The sequence below is a fragment of the Bos indicus x Bos taurus genome, chromosome 6, assembly GCF_003369695.1.
Source record: "Bos indicus x Bos taurus breed Angus x Brahman F1 hybrid chromosome 6, Bos_hybrid_MaternalHap_v2.0, whole genome shotgun sequence".
NCBI classification, from domain to species: Eukaryota; Metazoa; Chordata; class Mammalia; order Artiodactyla; family Bovidae; genus Bos; species Bos indicus x Bos taurus.
Genome location: NC_040081.1, coordinates 110,212,762 through 110,232,882, shown reverse-complemented (window position 1 = coordinate 110,232,882; position 20,121 = coordinate 110,212,762). Strand labels below are relative to the sequence as shown.

Genomic DNA, 20,121 nt, shown 5'->3' with positions numbered 1-20,121 from the left:
CAGAAGAAGACCAGGCAGAAAGTCTAACGTTAGCAATTTAAAAAATAAAATAAGTAGGTAAAATTCCATTTGGCAAATATGTGTATGTGGAGATCAGTATTTTATTCTTTCTGTTTCTTTCCATCTCTTTCTGTATCAGCTTGACAGAAAGGACAGTAAGTTTGGACAATATAATTTCTTTGGTATCTTTTAAAATTATAAGATTAACAGTTTTACTATGATATGTATGGACTTGATCAAAACGGTGGTAATTTAATTTTTATCAAAATCTCAAAGTATTTAAAAGTTTATAAATTATATTAGCATAAGAAAAGCCATTAAATGTATTTAAAATGACTGTGTGCAGAATTAAATTTTAAAGAACTATTATCTATAATATCTTCATGAAAGCTTAAAGTAATAATATTCAATTTCAAGTGAATGCCTATGATGATGTGTGCTGTGTCCAGCTAGGAATTCTTTCTCATCCTTGAATTTGTTGTAACCTCCAAGAAGGCTCTATGACCCTCTTCTAGCTTGAGCTAGACAATCTCAAGTCTCATTATTTTTACCAAAGCATAATTACAAAATATAATAGTTCCTGCCCTGACCTCTCTTCTAACTACTAATCAATATTTTTAATTCCCTAAAGACAGCCTAATCTAGATGGTCTTGTAGATATCTCCGATTTTTATATATTCTCAGTATCAGAAATGATACTAATCAAGATAAACGATTTGCAAAAAATTTCTCCCATTACGTGTGTTGTCTTTTCACGTTTTTCTTGGTTTCCTTTGAAATGGAAATGTGTTTAATTCTGATGAAGTCCAGTGTACTGATTTATTCTTTTGACACTTGTGTTTTTGAGTCACAGATAAGAATCCATTACCTAAGGCAAGAAACCATTGCCTAAGGCAAGGCACGTCATATTTTACATAACCTGGCTCCCAGGGAAGTGCCCTTTCCAAGGCTTCCTCAAGGCACCCACCATGGCTATTAACCAGCCTGCACTTCCACTGTCTGATCACCTGCCTGTCATCCCCACTGGGCTCCTTGAGAGGGGCCCTGACTGTCACTGCTGTGTGTTCAGAGTCCACTGGACACCCGGCAGGAAGGAGCCTCCCAGAGATGCTGGCGACAGGTCGAGTGTGTCAAGGGATCAGAATCTGGGGCACCTGGGACAATGAGCCAGGTCCACAAAACAGGGACACTTTGGTCATGCCTAGTGGAGACCCAGGAGTCAAATGTTCTGTGTTATTCCCACTTCTTTGTTGACACGTTCTTGGAGATGTGTGTTTGGCTTTGTTCTCTTGTTACAGATCGGCTGAGGATAAAGAGGAATGGAAAGAAGAGTTTAGCATAGGTTTGTGCTGATGGATTTAGATTCCTGACCCAAGTATTCCCAAGCGGCTTCTTTTTGCTCTGACCCTACAGCCACTGACACTTGCTACCAACTATGGAGAGAGGGCTTCCCATGAGCCAGGCACTGTGTGAAATCCTGTGACATGTATGCACTCCTTTAATCCTCAGAACAATATCAAGGATCAGGTTCTGGGGAGTATATCTATTTTAAAGAGGCGAGGGGACTTCCCTGGTGATCCAATGGTTATGAATCTGCTTTGCAACACAGAGGACGCAGGTTCAATCCTGGGTCAGGGAACTAAGATCCCACATGCTGTGGAGCAACTCAGCCTGCACGTCACTACTAGAGAGTCCATGTGCTGCAACAAAAGAACCTCCATGCTTCAAATAAGACCCAATGCAAAAAAAAAAAAAAAAAGAGGTGGGAAGTGGGGAAGGGGGTTATATTTTATCACTCAGAGAATGAGTAAGTTACACATCCAAGGTCATGCAGCTAGTGAGTGAGAGTGCCAGAATTTAGTGCTGGGCAGCTGAGGGCCAGCACCTGGCCTTTTCATGTGCTCTTTGCCCCATAGGACCAAAATCGACTGCTTTTATAGTCTTCTTCTGGGCTAAGGTATGTACATGAATAAGTGTGCTTGTGAGTGATACGTTCCATTGGAAACCTGAGATCAGGCCTGCGGACAAGGCACGTGGTGTTTGCCTCACTTTCAGAGAATGACTCTTAGGGGATATGCACTCTGTTAGACAAAAGGTCAAGTTCCTGCTCACAAAGAGAAATAAACAACTCTGTGAGCCAAAGGAGTATAGTTTTACTCCTAAAACTACCAACTTGATTTGGATATCGTATTCATGGCCTATTGGACAGGCGAAAACTACCATGATTGTGTGAAAGGATTATCCATCAAGAAGGTGCGGACAACGCCAGACATGGGAGACAACACCCTCCTATTGCTTACTCACACACCTACCAAAACAACCAATTATTTGTGTCATAATAATGGGACTTTAGGGACTTTCTCCTTTAAAATAATATTTTTTTTTGATGTGGACTATTTTCGTCTTTATTGAATTTATTAGATTTATTACAATATTGCTTCTGTTCTTATGTTTTGGGTTTTTTGGACCAAGAAGCATGTGGGATATTAGTTCCCTGACCAGGGATCAAACTCTCACCCTCTGCATTGGAAGATGAAGTTTTAACCACTTGCTCACCAGGAAAGTCTTGGTACTTTTTCTTTATTTTCCAATACTTTAGAACTATGGCTCTTATACTTATGGCTCTCATGGAAGAAAATAAATTGGAAATAAAGAAAAAGAAATGTGTCCTCTGTAGAACGGAGTAGCCAGTTGTCATGAAGCCATTTTAGGAGACCGACTGAGTGTTCTGAAAACCCATGAGCATGACTGCAACTTTCCCTGTAATCATGCAATCTCTGGCTTGTTGGGGATGAATATAGGTAAATGGACATCTGTAACATCTCATTATAGAAAAAGAAAAGGCATCATCTAAGAAATTTGTGATTTTGCTCCATAAATATCCCTAATGCTTAGACCTTAAAACAACCAAAACCATCATCATCAACACACCACTGGGTTAGACTTGCAAACACTTCACTGAGCCACGTGCCCTGTTTCTGCTCCTTCTTCCACCCTAGATGTGTTGTTCCTTCAGCCACATGGCTGATACATCTTTCTGTCTTTAACAGGCTTCCTCTTGGCCTCGTGGGCCTTTATTGTCAGTTTTTCTCTGAGTGTAGGACCATCGTCATTCACACCCTTAAAACTTCAAAACTCACCACAGTTCAAATGCTTCCTAAATCTGTGTCTCCAGGCCAGGTCCCTGCCTCTCTGTGCATCTGAGGAGCACACTGAGGTGTCTCCCCAGCATCTCAGACTCAAACAAGTCACCCCGGTGCATTCAAATTACCACCCGATCCAATTGTCAGTTGCTTTCCTTGGCTTACAAAAAACCATCGGGGCACCTTAGTGTAACACTCAAAGTCCCCACGATTGGATTCTATTCTTATCTCTTTCTCTGTTTCCCAGCAAAATCCGTGGACCCAGCACTGCTGACCATGAGACACACTGGGAATAAGACAGAGCTGGAATCCAGTACTGACTTGTCCACATACGTGCTCTGTGACCTGGGGATGGCTGGGCAGGCCCTCTGAACCTCGTATGTCAAATGTGAATGAAAATTATGGTACCTACCTCACAGAGGTGTTGGGATAAGGGCATCTAATAACATGGGCAAAGACTTGGCAAAATGCCCAGCACCAAGTAGCATCTATAAATAGCAGCTATTATTATTAATGAGTGTTTAACAGCCCCTCCATGCATAGCTCTGCTCTAGGACTTTTGCTGGAACATTTCAATTTGGCATAATTGTCTTTGGTCACAAACTAGGGGTGGCCTATTTCTCACCTCCGTGCCAAATTCCGTCTCCGATTCTTTCTCGGTGGGACTTCGTAAGCGCCTGGGCCGAGGGGTGGGAATTTCCTGCAGCAGCGCACTTTCTGCTTTGGACTAAAAAGTCAAAGAGAAAATTACTGCTACATAATGTCAGTGATGCTATGAAAACCTCAGTCACCATCTCGGGAGGAAATCAGTCAGTAAAATACGCATGTTATGCTTCTTTAAGAGGTAAAAACAATGGTTTAGAAAAAGGACATTACATTCTTCTTAAGTGTAACTTTCATCTGTGCTCATAGTTAAATGCTGCATTAACCTTTAGAGCATGAAAAACAAATTTAACAGTATTCAAATTCACGCAGTTTTGAGCAAATGAATCAAGCTAGACAAGACTGGAAGCAAGGTAATCGGCGCCGAGCAAAATATCCCTGAGGTTTCTCTCACCCTTGCAGCCTGTAATTTCTCCCTCATGCGTTCTCTCATGGAAAATTCTGCAAAGCCTGTTCTGGAAGCTGAGGGGATTGGAGGCAAGCCTAAAACAATACAAGAAAATTGCTTTAAAACAACATCTTTTTCTTCCAAAGGGAAGATTAGATTAAAAATAACAAGAGAATATCATTTTATTTTGCAAATTTAGAATTTCACATAAGCCATCATGAGATAAAGCTGAACAACCCCCGCCCCCCCCCCCCACCCCCGCATCTGACGTAATAAGGACGTGTCTTGGCTTCTTTAAGACGGACAGTGACAACCTCGGTCCTACCAGGGCTGACATGTGGACTTAACTAAGAATCAAACGAATGACACTTGATTTTTCAAGGCGCAAGCACACCAGTTCAATTACCATTGGGAAGAAGCTCTCAAATTTATTGATTTGACAATAGACTCCTTGGATGAATGAATGACTATTGATTGATTTTGGGGTTTGACTTTCAACAACACTGATAGCTTTGATCAGAGAAAGTTTTTCTACAGGCTCAAGCCATAGCCTTGGGCTATACTGAACAGACAACATTTATTTTGTACATAGTATTAAACCTGTACATAAACTCTTTGTGGCTCAGCGGTAAAGAATCCGCCTGCAATGCAGGAGCCACAGAAGACCTAGGTTCGATCCCTGGGTTGGGAAGATCCCCTGGAGCAGGGCATGGTAACCCACTCAAGTATTCTTGCCTGGAGAATCTCCATAGACAGAGGAGCCTGGCAGGCTACAGACCATGGGGTTGCCAAGAGTTGGACACGACTGACGTGACTTAGCACAAACCTATACATAATATCATGAAATGTCGTTTAGCTATTATGTCCCAGGCTCTGTGATAATGTGTTGACTGACTGCATCTTCTCATCAACTTTATGCCATTCCTGCTAGGGGGGATCACTCACTAGGCATCTTGAAGATGAAGACCCTGGAGTAACTGGTATTGTGGGACTTCCCTGGTGGTTCAGTGGCTAAGACTCCTTGCTCTCAGTGCAGGGGACCTGGGTTTGATCCCTTTTCAGGGAAATGGATCCCACATGCTACAATGAAAGGTCTCGTGTATTGCAATTAAGAGCCAACACAGCCAAATGAATAAATAAAAATAAATATTAAAAAAAATCTTCAAAAAAGTGACTGGAATGATGATTGCATACTCAGGAGGTTCAGTGCTTGGGATTTGATCCTAAATGCTTTACACCATTATGAAAGGGGTAGGAATACAACAACAGGCTTGGAGAACAGAATGTTATGATACTTAAAGGAGAGGGGGCTCTACTGGGAGGAAGTAGAAGAAAAGATTGCAGAAGGAGTTTGGGGTCAAGTCACGGGGAGCCTCTGATGTTACGTGAAAGAAACTGGAATATATTTTCTATGTGGTGGGGATGCCTTGAAGGACATGGAGAGCAGAGGAGGAGAAGCAGCATTTTCTGGAGCTGCTCCTAGGGCTACAGGCACAGGATGGTTGGGGTGGAGACGGAGAGACCCCAGCTGGGATAATAAAGAGGGAGCCAGTGGGCATGGTTGCAAAGAGGCCACAAAAAGATGACACGGTGGTTCCTAGTGACGACGGGGAGTGAAAGTTGCTCAGTCGTGTCTGACGCTTTGCGACCCCATGAACTATACAGTCCATGGAATTCTCCAGGCCAGAATACTGGAGTGGGTAGCCTTTCCCTTCTCCAGGAGATCTTCCCAACCCAGGGATCGAACCCAGGTCTCCCACATTGCCAGCAGATTCTTTACCAGCTGAGCCACGAGGGAGGCCCGAGGCGAGCACTAATTCCCCCAGCGGCAGCACCTTCTGGGCACTTGGTGGACCGGCAAACGCTCAGGCCTGACCCCAGACAGATCCACTGAATCAGAACCTGGAGGTGGAGCCACCATCTGGGTAATTTTTAAGACATACTCAAGTCGGAGGACCCCCAGTTTAGAGAAGGCGAACGTGTCTGAGGTTTCGGCTGAGGTAAGTATGGATTTGGGGCTCCTGAGAGAGAAAAAGTGGAGGCATGCCAGCCTGGGGGCTACTGGTGAGGAGGGGGATTGGTTTACTCCTGTAAATCGGAGCTGGGACGAGTCTGAGATGCCGGCAGGATACGGGAACGTGTACTGGTCCTGCGTGCTGAGCTCCAGGCAGGGGCCCAGTGCCTGAGATGGAGACCAAGGAAGTGTTTCTACCCTGGTGATGCTGACGTTTGAGAAAAAGAGTATGGAGAGAGGAGTTTTCTGGCCCTGTAGCCATCTGCCCTGTTAAAGGAAGAAGGCTCACAAGTGAAAGAAAAAGAGAGAAGGCAAGATGCTTTATCAGCAGGTGGAAGGAACAGTGGGGAGAGAGGAAGCTGCGCTGGGCAGAGCCCGCCGTGCTGACCCCTCGCCTCTGCTTGTGCAGAAGAGGGAGCTTTCTGCAGCCTGGTCACTCAGTGCCGAGGCCAAGTGTCCTTCCTTTCGTGTGACAGAAGGATGTAAAATCCTACTTTATCAGGCGCCAACCACCTGCCTGAGGCTTCCTCTGTGCCTGGTGGAAGGCCTGAAATAATCATCTTAAAGATCACAGCCTTACATGTGCGGGCTGAGGTTCAAGTTCTTTACAAGAATCTCCTTCAGTAGCCTGAACAGGCCTTTGGCGTTTTTTTTTTGTTTGTTTGTTTGTTTTTAAGCCAACTTTAAAAATCAAGTCATTGTTTCCCATTTTAAAGACCATCTACCCATGGTGGATCATATCCCCATGTCAGAGTCCTGTGACTTTTCCTGTTTCACATTTGTCACATTTTGAATTTTTGTATTTGTGTGGTTATTGCATTAATACCTTCTTCCTCCCCCAGGTTCTGTGGTCTCCAGCCACAGAGGGTGAGCACAGGTTAAATGTCATTAAGTGTGTGTGGACCACCTAGGTGGATAAAGAAGGATTTCTAGACTGGACCCCTGCCCTCTGGCTGATCACCCCCCTCCTTCTGCCCCCAGAAAGAAGCAATGTCTTTGAACATGAAAAAAAAAAAAAAAAAAACTCTTGTGTATTACTATTCCTCCTTTTTTATTTTTAAAAGAGATCTAGTTTTTCAAGTTGACTTAAAATAGTTGCTGCCTACATAGCATTCATTAGAATAGTTTTATGAATTATTCTTTAAAAGAGGCAAGATATAATTCATAAAATTGATCTAATGAACTCCATGGGGCTTCCCTGATGGCTCAGTGGTAAAGAATCCACCTGCCAATGCAGGAGATGCAGGTTCGATCCTTGGATCAGAAAGATCCTCTGGAGGAGGAAATGGCAACCCACTCTAGTATTCTTGCCTGGAAAATCCCATGGACAGAGGAGCCTGGTGGGCTACAATCCATGGGGGTCGCAAAAAGAGTTGGCCGTGACTTAGCACTAAGCAGCAACCAAACAACACACATGGAGTTCATTAGAATAATTTTATATTGTTTAAAAGAGACAAGATATTTTATTTAAAAACCATCTGCTCTGAATAACAAAACGAAAGGGGCTTCTTTAGCAAGTATTACTTTAAAAAGTCTTGAAAAATGTTGAGGGGGTAAAAACTAGCTCTTTCTCGATTTTTAAAAATACACTCGGTGTTAGTGAAAGACATTTGGAGGGTATAAAGATTTCTAAATCTGATCTGGACAACTAGGTGGTGAGGCGTTATTTTCCCAGCTAGAATGTGACCTGCTTGACGGCACGGACTCTGTCGGTGACTTTTGTACCTGGCGCCTTGTAGCACTAAATCAAGGAAAAGGAAAACATGGAGGACTATGAAGGTGTGAGAGATATTAGACTGAAAGAGTGCAATGCAAACAATTCTTTGAATTTTGAAAGATTTGATTTGAGGGTGTGCAAGAGCTTATGGACAATGAGAGAATTTTAAGACATTCCGTTAAAAATATATACATAATGTCCATTGGTATGAAATATGGATTCTCTGGCCAAGGGATGCTTTTCATCGGGAAAGCAGGGGTTATATCAATGGATTTGACAACACTTCCCCAGCTGTCCGGCAGACCTGTGAGCCTGAGAGCCTCATCAGCCTCATGTTTGCAAGTGGCTCCCAGATCTTCTCTGTGCTGACACCTTCTCCTGTCACCCACACTCACTGCACCCCACATCTCTCTCTTTACAGACTTCGTCAAACGATGAACACTGTCCATTTTTCTCTAAAACACTTCTGTGATACTTGACTCCTCGCAAAACACACACCACCTTCTAATAAGAAAGGCGTTGCCCTTTGAAATAATTTTCCAATCTTCTCACCTACTGCCCCTGAGTCGATGTGACCTTGTTTCTATGGACAGGAGGGCAGGCTTCTAAGGTCTTCCCTCCACAATCTTGGAGGTGCTCCGAGCACCCTGATTTGGACTCCCAGCCTCTAGAACAGTGAGAACTCAGTGTCTGTGGTGCAAGCCACCATCTATGATATTTTGTTATAGCAGCGTCAGCCAGCAGGTACAGGCACCGTCTGTCTGGGCGAGACCAGCCCCGCCAGCTTTGCCATTTGTCCCTGCACTCTGGCACCATCGTGGTGATTTCACAGGGCAATGGGGCTTCCCACGGGCCTGAGACTCTGAAGAGTGGTAAAGAACATCATAGATACGCTTTGACCTGACCGTTTTGCCTCGGGTTGAGCCTTCCACATTGCCTTGAGCGGAATGGAAAAGACAACAGAAGCATCAGGAGGGCCAAGCGCTGTGTGGGAGACACCAGGGTGACCGTCTCAAACAAGCTTCTCAAATTTCTAAGAAGGGAAATAGTAGGTAAAGCTTCTGAGCTTGAAATATTTTTGCGGCAGTTAATCTCTGATAGAGTTTGAGTACACATTCTACCCAACCCACTCTTGGGACCGATGGCTTAGAGAATTCAGTTCAAGCATCAACTACAAAACCTTTCTCCCAGGGGTCTGGGAGAAATCTCTCACCTGGGGCCTCCCAGGTGGCATGAGTGGTAAAGAACCTGCCTGCCAATGCAGGAGACATGAGGGACATGGGTTCGATCCCTGGGTTGGGAAGATCCCCTGGAGGCGGGCATGGCAATCCACATCTGTCCACTCCAAGCTCGTCCTGGTGGCTCAGATGGTAAAGAATCTGCCTGCAGTGCAGGAGATACAGGTTTGATCCCTGGGTAGGGAAGATCCCCTGGAGGCAGGCATGGCAACCACTCTCTTATTCTTGCCTGGAGAATCCCATGGACAGAAGAGCCTGGAGGGTTACAGTCCATAGGGCTGCCAAGAGTTGGACACGCAACTGAGAGACTAGCAACAATAGCAGAAAAGATGAAGTGTCTTCTCTAGTGAGATGGAGATAACCAGGATTTTCCCACCCTCATAACCAGCTTTAACAAGCTTCAGAGACTTCCAAGAGGAGAAATGGTAGGTAAACCTTCTGAAACTGGAAGAGTTTTGTAGGAGAAACAGGTCAGGGTTGGAAGAAGGCTATCAGAAGCTCAGTTTCAGTCAAGTAACATTTGGGTTGTCTCAAAATAGTTCATGGACCTAACTAAATGTAAGAGCTAAAAACAGGAAACTTCCAAAAGAAAACATGCAAGAAAATGTCCATGACCTTAGGTTTGACAAAGAATTTTTAGATACAATCCATATTAGAAAAGAAGTGATAATTTGACTTCACCATGATTAAAAATTGTTTTGGAAAAGGAGGCTTCCTTGGTGGCTCAGTGGTAAAGAATCTGCCTACTAACGCAGAAGACATGGGTTTGATCCCTGGTCCAGGAAGATCCCACATACCTGCGCTCCAGAGCCTCAGTTCAGTTCAGTTCATTTCAGTTGCTCAGTCGTGTCCGACTCTTTGCGACCCCATGGACGATAGATTGCCAGGCTTCCCTGTCCATCACCAACTCCCAGAGTTTACCCAAACTCCTGTCCATTGAGTTGGTGCTGCCATTCAACCATCTCATCCTCTGTCATCCCCTTCTCTTCCCACCTTCAATCTTTCCCAGCATCAGGGTCTTTCCCAGTGAATCAGCTCTTCACATGAGGTGGCTGAAGTACTGGAGTTTCAGCTCCAACATCAGTCCTTCCAATGAACACCCAGGACTGATCTCCTTTAGGATGGGCTGGTTGGATCTCCTTACATTCCAAGGGACTCTCAAGAGTCCTCTCCAACACCACAGTTCAAAAGCATCAATTCTTTGGCCCTCAGCTTTCTTTAGAGTCCAACTCTCACATCCATACATGAGCACTGGAAAAACCATAGCCTTGACTAGACAGACCTATGGTGGCAAAGTAATGTCTCTAGAGCCTGGGGACTGCAACTATTGAGCCCTTGAGCCGCAACTACTGAAGCTTGTTCACGCTAGAGCCTGTGCTCCACAGTAAGAGAAGCCACTACAATAAGAAGCCTGCACACCACAATGCGAGAGTAGCCCCTGCTCAGCGCAACTACAGAAAAGCCCAGGCAGCTACAAAACCCCAGCACAGCCAAAGTAAACAAATAAATACAATTATAAAACAAAGAAGATGAAAAGGTTAGACATTTGCTTGGAGAAAATACTTTCTAACTATAGACCAGATAAAGTACTTGTATCCAGGGTATATAGAGAACTCTTACAATTCCTCAGTAAGATGAAGAATCCAATTAATAATGTGTAAAAAATTAAGTAGTTTACTAAGATAATATACAAGCGGCTAATAAGCATCTGAAAAATACTCCACATCATTAAGCACTAGGGAAATACTAGGTTAAAAGCACAATGAAATATCACTGTACGTGTATTATAAAGGGTACAATGGAAATCACAGATAAAATCAGTTGTTTTTAGTGAACAAACAGAAACTCTCACAAACTGTTGGTGGGAAGCTGAAATGATACAGCCACTTTGTGAAACAGATTAGCAGTTTCCTATAAAGCTAAAAATATACATTCATCATATGACCTGGTTCATAGAAGCATGACTTATCATGGCCCCAAACTAGAAATAATCCAAATATCCATCACCAGGTGAATGTAAATAAAATGTGTGCACACATATCCAGATGATGGAATAGGATTTAGCAATAAGAAGGAACACAGTGAGGACATATGCTACTTCGTTTATTATCTTGAAAAACATTATGCTAAGGGAAAGAAGTCAAACACAAAGTGCTACATACTGTATGATTCTGTTCACATGAAATGTCTAGAAAAGGCATATTTACAGGAATATATTTAATTCAAATATTTAACACAAATCAGTGTTTGTCTAGGGCCGGGGGTGGCAGTGGCTGCAAATAGGCCTCAAGGAACTTTTTGGAGTGATGGAAATGTCCTAAAACTGGATTTTAGTGATGGTTACACAGATCTAGGCATTTACTAAACGTCATTGAATTGTATACTTACAATGGGTGAATTTTATGATATGCAAGTTATACTTCCACAAGTCTATTAAAATGAGAGCTGTCTTATGCGATAGGCAAACGTGGCTTTGAGTAGGTAGTTCACATTTAGTCTGAAAGAGTCCCAGATGGGAGATAAAAATCGGGGACTGTGTATATGTACCACAGCTTTCTTACCCACTCAGTATGGGGAGGGAGGTGGGAGGGGGGTTCAGGATGGGGAACACGTGTACACCTGTGGCAGATTCATGTTGATGTATGGCAAAACCAATACAATATTGTAAAGTAATTAGCCTCCAATTAAAATAAATAAATTAAAAAAAAATTGGGGACTGATCAGTTATACCTACAGTATCTAGAAGCTGGAATTGGAAGTCTCGAGATGACAGAGAGAATGAATGTTCATTAAGGAAAGAGGGCTGATCACCCAGCTTAGGGGCTCCAACTGTTAGAGGCTGGGGTGTAGGAACCCATGAAGAGGTGGGGAGGACCAGAGGAGGGAGAAAGAAGACCCAGGAGAGTGGTGTCCAGGAGCTGAATGCCGAGGAGGGGAAGTGCGAGGTGCAGGGAGTGCGGCTGACAGTCGAGGAAGGTAGATGAAGAGCTGACCCTAGAATTGAGCAAATGTGTGGTTCACAGGGACCTCAACAAGGACAGGGTCGACAGGCAGTGGGGATCTCAGTTACAGGAGAAAGTTCAAGACTGCAGATAGAATGGGAATAGATGGCCCTGGAGAAATTTTGCTATGAAGGAGTTTTTGGGAAAATGCCTTTCTTGATAATTCATGATAAAGATGTGTGCAGGCTAAGTCCCTTCGGTCATGTCTGACTTTTTGCAGCCCTATGAACTGTAGCCTGCCAGTCTCCCCTGTCCATGGGATTCTCCAGGCAAGACTACTGGAAGGGGTTGTCATGCCTTCCTCCAGGGGATCTTCCCAACCCAGGGACCGAACCCACATCTCTTATGTCTCCTGCATTCGCAGGAGAGTTCTTTGCCACACCTGGGAAGCCCAATAATAAAGATGGGTCTGTTTAATATTCTTTGTGCTAAGATGGGCAGTCAGGTGTGGCCACATGCAGAGACAGAGGAGAGGCTCAGGTTCTGTAGCAGGGGGCAGGGCGTGACATGGAGGGCACGTGGAAAGGCAGTCAGGTGGTCAGGAGGAGAAGACAGAAGAGGGTGAAGGCTTCTACCATGGCTTTTGTGGGGTTTCTGATGGAAAGAGAGGGCAGGGCAGGGTAAGCAGGTTAGGACGGGCCAGTTTGAGCTGTTCTGATGGGCTCTAAGGTATGAGGTGGTCCCTTGTTGCTGGGTACCTGGCCCTGCGATGATCCAGGCAGAGGACTCTTGCTTCCTGGGATTGGACTGGCCAGACAGAAGGCACAGGGCTCTGGCTTGGTTAGGTAGCATTTCAGGCATGCTCCAGTCTGGGGTCTTTGCTGTCTCTATATTTCTAAACAATTGGCTAGTGTCTCCCCAACCAGAAAGTTTTCTTTTTTTTTTTCTTAAAATGTCAAACATAATATTCAGAAAAAAATGTTATTGAATATAGCATACTATTTATTTTTACTTATATAAATATTTTACTTAGTACTGTAATTCAACCCCCCACTCCCAGATCCCTGTGAGGTTGTGAACTCCAGCATGGATGAACTTTTGACATTTCCTACATCAGTGTGCATCCTCTGACTAGAATCTTCTTTCCTTCTCTAGCTGCTGGGCTCCAAGGCAACTCCCAAGAGCAGCTCCTTTGGGAGGTTCTCTTTGTCTTGTATTGAACTTTATAACATTTGTTTCCTGGGTCAGTCTCTCCAGCTCTTGGTGACTTTTAAAAAGTATGCCTAAAATAAATGATGTGTTTTTCTTTCATTTGCATCAAATTTCACTGGATTCTGAACTTTATTTGCAATCGATACTGAAAAATTGGCTCGGAAATGATGCTTTAATCAGAGAAACCAACATGAATGAATGGAAAACAGATGTCAGTAATGAAGAAATTTATGTTCATAAGAAACTACTTAGCATTTGATAGTTCCTCCCTTAAGAGATGGTGCAAGTTGGAATTGCGGCAGTAAAGTGTACTTTTTTCCTAAATGTTTATTTGATTTGGAGCAAGCGCCCGTTCAGCGCAATGCTATCTTCTTTATTTGGAATGTCACTGACTATGTCGTTGACTATGTATATGTTTGAATAGCAATTAGAAGCCGAAGCTTTCAGTGTGTGGGTTTATACTGCTGTTCATCAGGGAGGTGGCCCCTCTGGGCATGTGCCCGGGGCAGTGGGGGACGCCAGATCATCCAGGATGCTTGTATCTAAGTATCTGAAGACAATCTGGACTTGGCAACACTTGGAGCCCTGTAGCCTGTAGGGATGCTACCGTATAGAGAAGGTCATAGGTTCAAGGTCAGGAGCTGGGGGAGTAGAATTGAGCAATAGGCCAGACCCATAAGAGATTTGGGGAGTGAACCATCAAGAGGGAGTCAAAAATTTGGACCTCGGTGAGCAAGTCCAAGCTATGGTTTTTCCAGTAGTCATGTATGGATGTGAAAGTTGGACCATAAATAAGGCTGAGTGCTGAAGAACTGACGCTTTTGAGCTGTGGTGTTGGAGAAGACTCTTGAGAGTCCCTTGGGCAGCAAGGAGATCCAACCAGTCCATCCTAAAGGAGATCAGTCCTAAATAGTCATTGGAAGGACTGATGCTGAAACTGAAGCTTTAGTACTTTGGCCACCTGAGGCAAAGAGCTGACTCATCCTGATGCTGGAAAAGATTGAGGGCAGGGGAGAAGGGGACAACAGAGGATGAGATGGTTGGATGGCATCACCAACTCAATGGACAGGAGTTTGAACAAACTCTGGGAGATGGTGAAGGACAGGGAAGCCTGGCGTGCTGCAGTCCATGGGGTGGCAGAGAGTCAGACATGACTTAGAGAATGAACAACAACAGAGCAGGCAGACTTGGTCGGCAGGATGTGGTAGGCTGGTGTTGTGGTCATTGGGTAGTAAGTGACCTCAGGGAAGCCAGAGCATGGCCATGAGTAAAATACAAGCACTGAACTTTCCCTGGGCAACTGTAAACCATTATCTTTAAAGAACAATCAGAGTTAAGATTTGTGGGTGTAGAATGAGGCTGTAGTGCGGCAATTATCAACACAAATTCATTTAGTATCAATGAGATAAGTTGTGGGAACTATATTCAATATTCTGTGATAAACCATAATAGAAAATATGAAAAGGAATGTATATACATGTATGATTGAATCACTTGGTTGTACAGCAGAAATTAACATAACATTGTAAATCAGCTACACTTCAACAATAGCAATAGCAAAACCAAAAAGAACAGATTTCCCTGATGTCTGTAGACTGGAGTTTCAGTTCTGGTTCTACCATCTACAGCGGCTGGTTCTCTTTGAACCTGAATTTCCTGAACTGTAAAGCAATGCCTGATGACGGAGCTGCTCGGAGTAACGTAGTACATATAAAGACAGGGCCTGCTGTGTGATCACCCTCACCCTCAGAAGAGGGAATTATTTGTGTTGGTTACTTAGCATCAAGTTCTTCTTCCAGCTGGAGAAGGTGACGATGCTGGTGCCAGCCCCTCTGCGGGGCGCTTGCTATGTATCATCTGATTTCATTGTCATGACAGCTGCATGAAGCCAAGGCTTTTATGATCTCCATTTTATAAACGAGGCTCCTGCAGCTGAGGGAGTCTAGCTTGTTGCTCCAGGTCCCATGACCAAAAGCAGTGACAAGTAGTGGTGAGCTCTGATGTCGGGCAATGTTTGTGGACTTGAAATGCTTATTTCTCTTAATTTTGGGCAACATAATGGAGTTAGCGTAAGAAAAGAGAATGAGGAATCTTGATGGAAATCTCATCAGAAAGCTTGCTGCCTGGCTTAGCACATAGTATTAAGTTCTTAGAGTTCAAGGTCATCAGGTTTGTCTGCTTTCTCTCTCTCTCTTTGAGTTCAAGAGATTTATGATCTATTTGTCTTTCTTTCATTCTTCTTCCTTTCTTTCCTCTTTTACTCTCAAAGTTCAAGGTTGCCAGATTTATCATTTGTTTGTCTGTCTCTTCCCTCCATCCTTCCCTTCCTCCCCTTTCCCTCTGTCTCTTTTTCTCTTTCTGGGGGAGATGCTTCAGGTAAACATGTAAGTGTTTAAGGAAGAAAACTACAATGAAATCATAAGAGCTTAAAACAATCCCACAACTTCCTTAGCGTAAACCTTTTTGGAATAGGGAAACCACTGAATCTGAGGTTTTGCCTAGAAAAAAGGTAGGTAAGTAGTGTTTATAAATCAGTCATGAGAAACAGCCTCTTGAACCTTTTATTAGTCCCAGCCCAGGTTGGGGACGGGTGCCAGAAGGACTCAATATATGAAAATCAATCAATGTAACACACCTCATTAACAGAACAAAGGCCAGAAACCGCATGATCACCCGAATGGATACAGAAAAAGCATCGGACAAAATTCAACATCCTTTTACGGTAAAAACACTCAACAAACTCGGAGCAGAAGGAAATTACTTCAACGTGGTAAAGGTCATATATGAAAAGCCCACAGCTAACACACTCAGTTGTGAAACACTGAAAGCACCTCCTCCAAGGTGAGGAACAAGGCAAGGAAGCCCCCCTCTCCACTTCTACTCAACACAGTGCTACAAATCCAGACCTGGGCATTTGGCAAGAGCCGTAGGCCGTGTCCTCCCAAACTGTGATGTTGAAAGCTAATCCCCAGCGTCATGGTATTTGGAGGCAGGGCCTTTGGGAGGTGATTAGGTCATGAGAGGGTAGAGCTTTCACGAATGGGATTAGTGCCCTTATGAAAAAGACCCCAGAGAGAGCTCTCTTGCCCCTTCTACCATGTGAGAACACAAGAAGACGGCCACATAGGAGCCAAAAAGGAGGCCCTCCTTACCAGACGCCATATCTGCTGCTGCCTTTATCTTGGCTTTCTCAGGCTTCAGAACTGTGAGAAATAAATTTCTGCTGCTAATTAGCTCCCCAGTCTAGAGTACTGACAGAGCCAATAGACTAACATAGAGAGAATAAGTTACAGAAGGCATCCAGATTGGAGGGGAAGAAGTAAAATTATCTCTGTGTGCAGATGACATGGTCTTTTTTTAAAAAAAATAGTATTTATTTTAATTGGAGGATATTTACAATATTTACAATTTTTTGTAAATATTGTAAATTTTTGATTTACAATATTGTGATGGTTTTTGCCATACATCAACATGAATCTGCCATAGGTATACTGTGTCCTCCTGAACACTTCTCCCACCTCCCTCCCCATCCTATCCCTCTAGGATGTCATGGAGCACTGGCTTTGGGTTCCCTGCATCATGGATCAAACTCCCACTGGCCATCTATTTTACATACAGTAATGTGTATATTTCAATGCTATTCTCTCAAATCATCCCATCCTCCCCTTCCCCCACTGTGTCCAAAAGTCTCTTCTTTACATTTGTGTCTCCTTTGCTGCTCTGCATGTAGGATCATTTGTACTCTTTCCAGATCCCATATATAAGCATTAATACACGGTACTTGTCTTTCTCTTTCAGACTTACTTCGATCTGTATAACAGGCCCTAGGTTCACCCACCTCATTAGAAGTGACACAGTGTGTTCCTTTTTATAGCCGAGTAATATTCCTTGTGTGTATGTACCACAAATTCCCCATCCATTCATCTGCTGATGGACATCTAGGTTGCTTCCATGTTCCAGTTATTGCAAATAATACTGCAATGAACGTTGGGGGAATATATATCTTTTTCAATTCTGATTTCCTCAGGGTATAAGATGATATGGTCTTTTGTAGAGAAAATCCTAAAGATTCCACACAAATGCACAAACATACACACAAGTATGCATGCACAAACTGTGGAAACAAATAAGCAAATTCAGCAAAGTTGCAGCATGCTGCTGCTGCTGCTGCTGCTGCTAAGTCACTTCAGCTGTGTGTGACCCCATAGATGGCAGCCCACCAGGCGCCCCCGTCCCTGGGATTCTCCAGGCAAGAACACTGGTGTGGGTTGCCATTTCCTTCTCCAATGCAAGAAGGTGAAAAGAGAAAGTGAAGTCACTCAGTTGTGTCCGACCCTCAGCGACCCCATGGACTGCAGCCTACCAGGCTCCTCCATCCATGGGATTTCCGAGGCAAGAGTACTGGAGTGGGGTGCCATTGCCTTCTCCAAGTTGCAGCATAGAAAATTCATATGCAAAAATTAGTCGTGTTTCTATACACTAACCATGAAACATCTAAAAAAGGAAACTAAGAAAATGGTTGCATTTATAATAGCATGAAAATAAAACACTTAGGAATGGATTTAACCCAAGAGGGAAAACACTTGTACACTGTAAAACACTGCTGAGAGAAATTAAAGACACAAATAAATGGAAAGTCATCTCATATTCATAGGCTGGAAAACTTAATACTATTAAAATGTCAATACTACTGAAGGCAAGCAATAGATTTAGTGCAATCCCTATCACAGTCTCGATGGCATTCCTCTCATTAAAAAATTCATCCTAAAATTCATATGGATTATAAGGGACCTCGCAATAGCCAAACCAATTTTGAAAAAGAACAAAGTTGCAGGCTCAGACTTTATGATTTGAAAACATTACAAAGCTACAGCAATGAAAACAGTGTAGTACTGGCACAAAGACAGACATATAGACCAATAAAATAGAATAGAGAGCTCAGAAATAAAACCTTGCAGATACGGCCAAATAATCTTCAACAAGGATGTGAAGATCACTCACTGGGGAAAAGACAGTATCTTCCACAAATGGTGATGGGAAACTCGCTATCCACGTGGGAAAGAATGAAGTTGGCCCTTACCTTATACAATAAACTCAAGATGGATTGAAGTCATCATTGTAAGACCTAAAATTATAAAATTGCTAGAAAAACACAGAGGAAATCTTCTGACATTGAGATTGGTAATGATTTCTTGGACGTGACACCAAAATCACAGGCAACGAGGATTAAAGTAGACAAAGGCTAAAATACTTCACACTTCTGTGCCTTGGAGGACACAGTTGACAGAGCAAGAAGACAAAGTATGGAGTGGAAGAGAATATTTACAAATCATATATCTGATAAGGGATTATTGCCCAGGATATGTAAAGAACTCCTACAACTCAACAATAATAACAAGAAAGCAAGTAATCTGATCAGAAAATGGGCAAGGGATAGGCCTTTCTGCAATGATGATAACTGGTCAACAAGCTTGTGAAAAGATGGTCAACATCACTACTCATTAAGTAAGTAAGTGTTAGTCGCTCAGTTGTGCCTGATTCTTTGCGACCCCACGGACTGAAGCCCACCAGGCTCCTGTGTCCATGAGATTTTCCAGGCAAGGATACTGGAGTAGGTTGCCATTTCCCTCTTCAGGGGATCTTCCCAACCCAGGGATCGAACCCGGGTCTCCTGCACGGCAGGCAGATTCTTTACCGATTGAGCTACAACTACTCATTAGAAAAACACAAAGTAAAACCACAGTGAGATATCATCTCACACAAATGAGGGTGGCTACTATTAAAAAACAAACAAACAAAAGGAAAACAACCAGTGTTGGTGAAGATATGGAAAAACGGGAAGCTTTGTGCATTGTTGTGGACATGAAAAATTTTGGTGTACCTGGTATGGAAAAGAGTAATGATGGTTTCCTCAAAAAATTCAAATTAGAAATGTCATATTTGTTCTTGCTCATGTTTAGTCATGTCCAAGTCTTTGCGACCCCTATAGACTGTAGCCTCTATCCATGGGATTCTCCAAGTAAGAATAATGGAGTGGGTTGCCATTACCTTCTCCGGGGGATCTTCCGGATCCAGGGGTCAAACCCATGTCTCTTGCATTGGCAGGCAGATTCTTTGCCACTAAGACACCTGGGAAGCCTAGAAATACCATAGGAACCAGGAATTTCACTTCTTGGTATATATCCAACAAAATTAAAAGTAGGATCTTGAAGAGGTATTAGCATGTTCATATTGAAAGCAGCATTATTAGCAATAGTCAAGAGGGAGAAGCAACCCAAAAGTTCATGAAGGATAAATGGATAAGCCAAGGGTAGTCTTGGGATACATGTAATATTATTCAGCCTTAAAAGGGATCCCTGTCACAAGCTACAATGTGAACCTTGAAGACATGATGCCAAGTGAAGTTAGCCAGTCACAAAGACAGATACTGTACGATTCCACTCCCACTAGGCATCTGTGTGTGCGCGTGCTCGGGTGCTTCAGTTGAGTCTGACTCTTTGCGACCCTATGGAATGGAGTACACCAGGCTCCTCTGTCCGTGGGATTCTCCAGGCAAGAATACTGGAGTGGGGTGCCATTTCCTTCTCTAGGGGATCTTCCCCACCCTGGGATCAAACCCATTTCTCTTGCATCTCCTGCACTGCAAGTAGATTCCTTCCCACTGTGACAGCAGGGAAGCCCAAGAGGTATCCAAAGTAGTCAAATTCACTGAAACAGAGAGTGGTTTCCAGGGCCCAGGGGAGGAAAAGGGGGGAGCTGCTCTTTAACAGGGATAGCATTTCAATTTTACAAAATGAACTAGTT

The 20,121-nt window shown here is 43.5% G+C and overlaps 1 protein-coding gene across 7 annotated transcripts in view; it reads right to left on the bottom strand.

Annotated features, from left to right (window-relative positions):
* The window catches only part of CC2D2A (coiled-coil and C2 domain containing 2A), a 131,294-nt gene that overhangs the window by 93,838 nt on the left and 17,335 nt on the right, over positions 1–20,121 (bottom strand). For all 7 annotated transcript variants that reach the window (XM_027545069.1, XM_027545067.1, XM_027545066.1 and 4 more), the window contains 2 exons: positions 4,201–4,289; positions 3,769–3,870 (listed from right to left, as the gene is read on the bottom strand). In XM_027545069.1, coding sequence (XP_027400870.1) covers positions 3,769–3,870; positions 4,201–4,289 — 191 coding nt within the window. The remainder of the gene's footprint in view (positions 1–3,768; positions 3,871–4,200; positions 4,290–20,121) is intronic.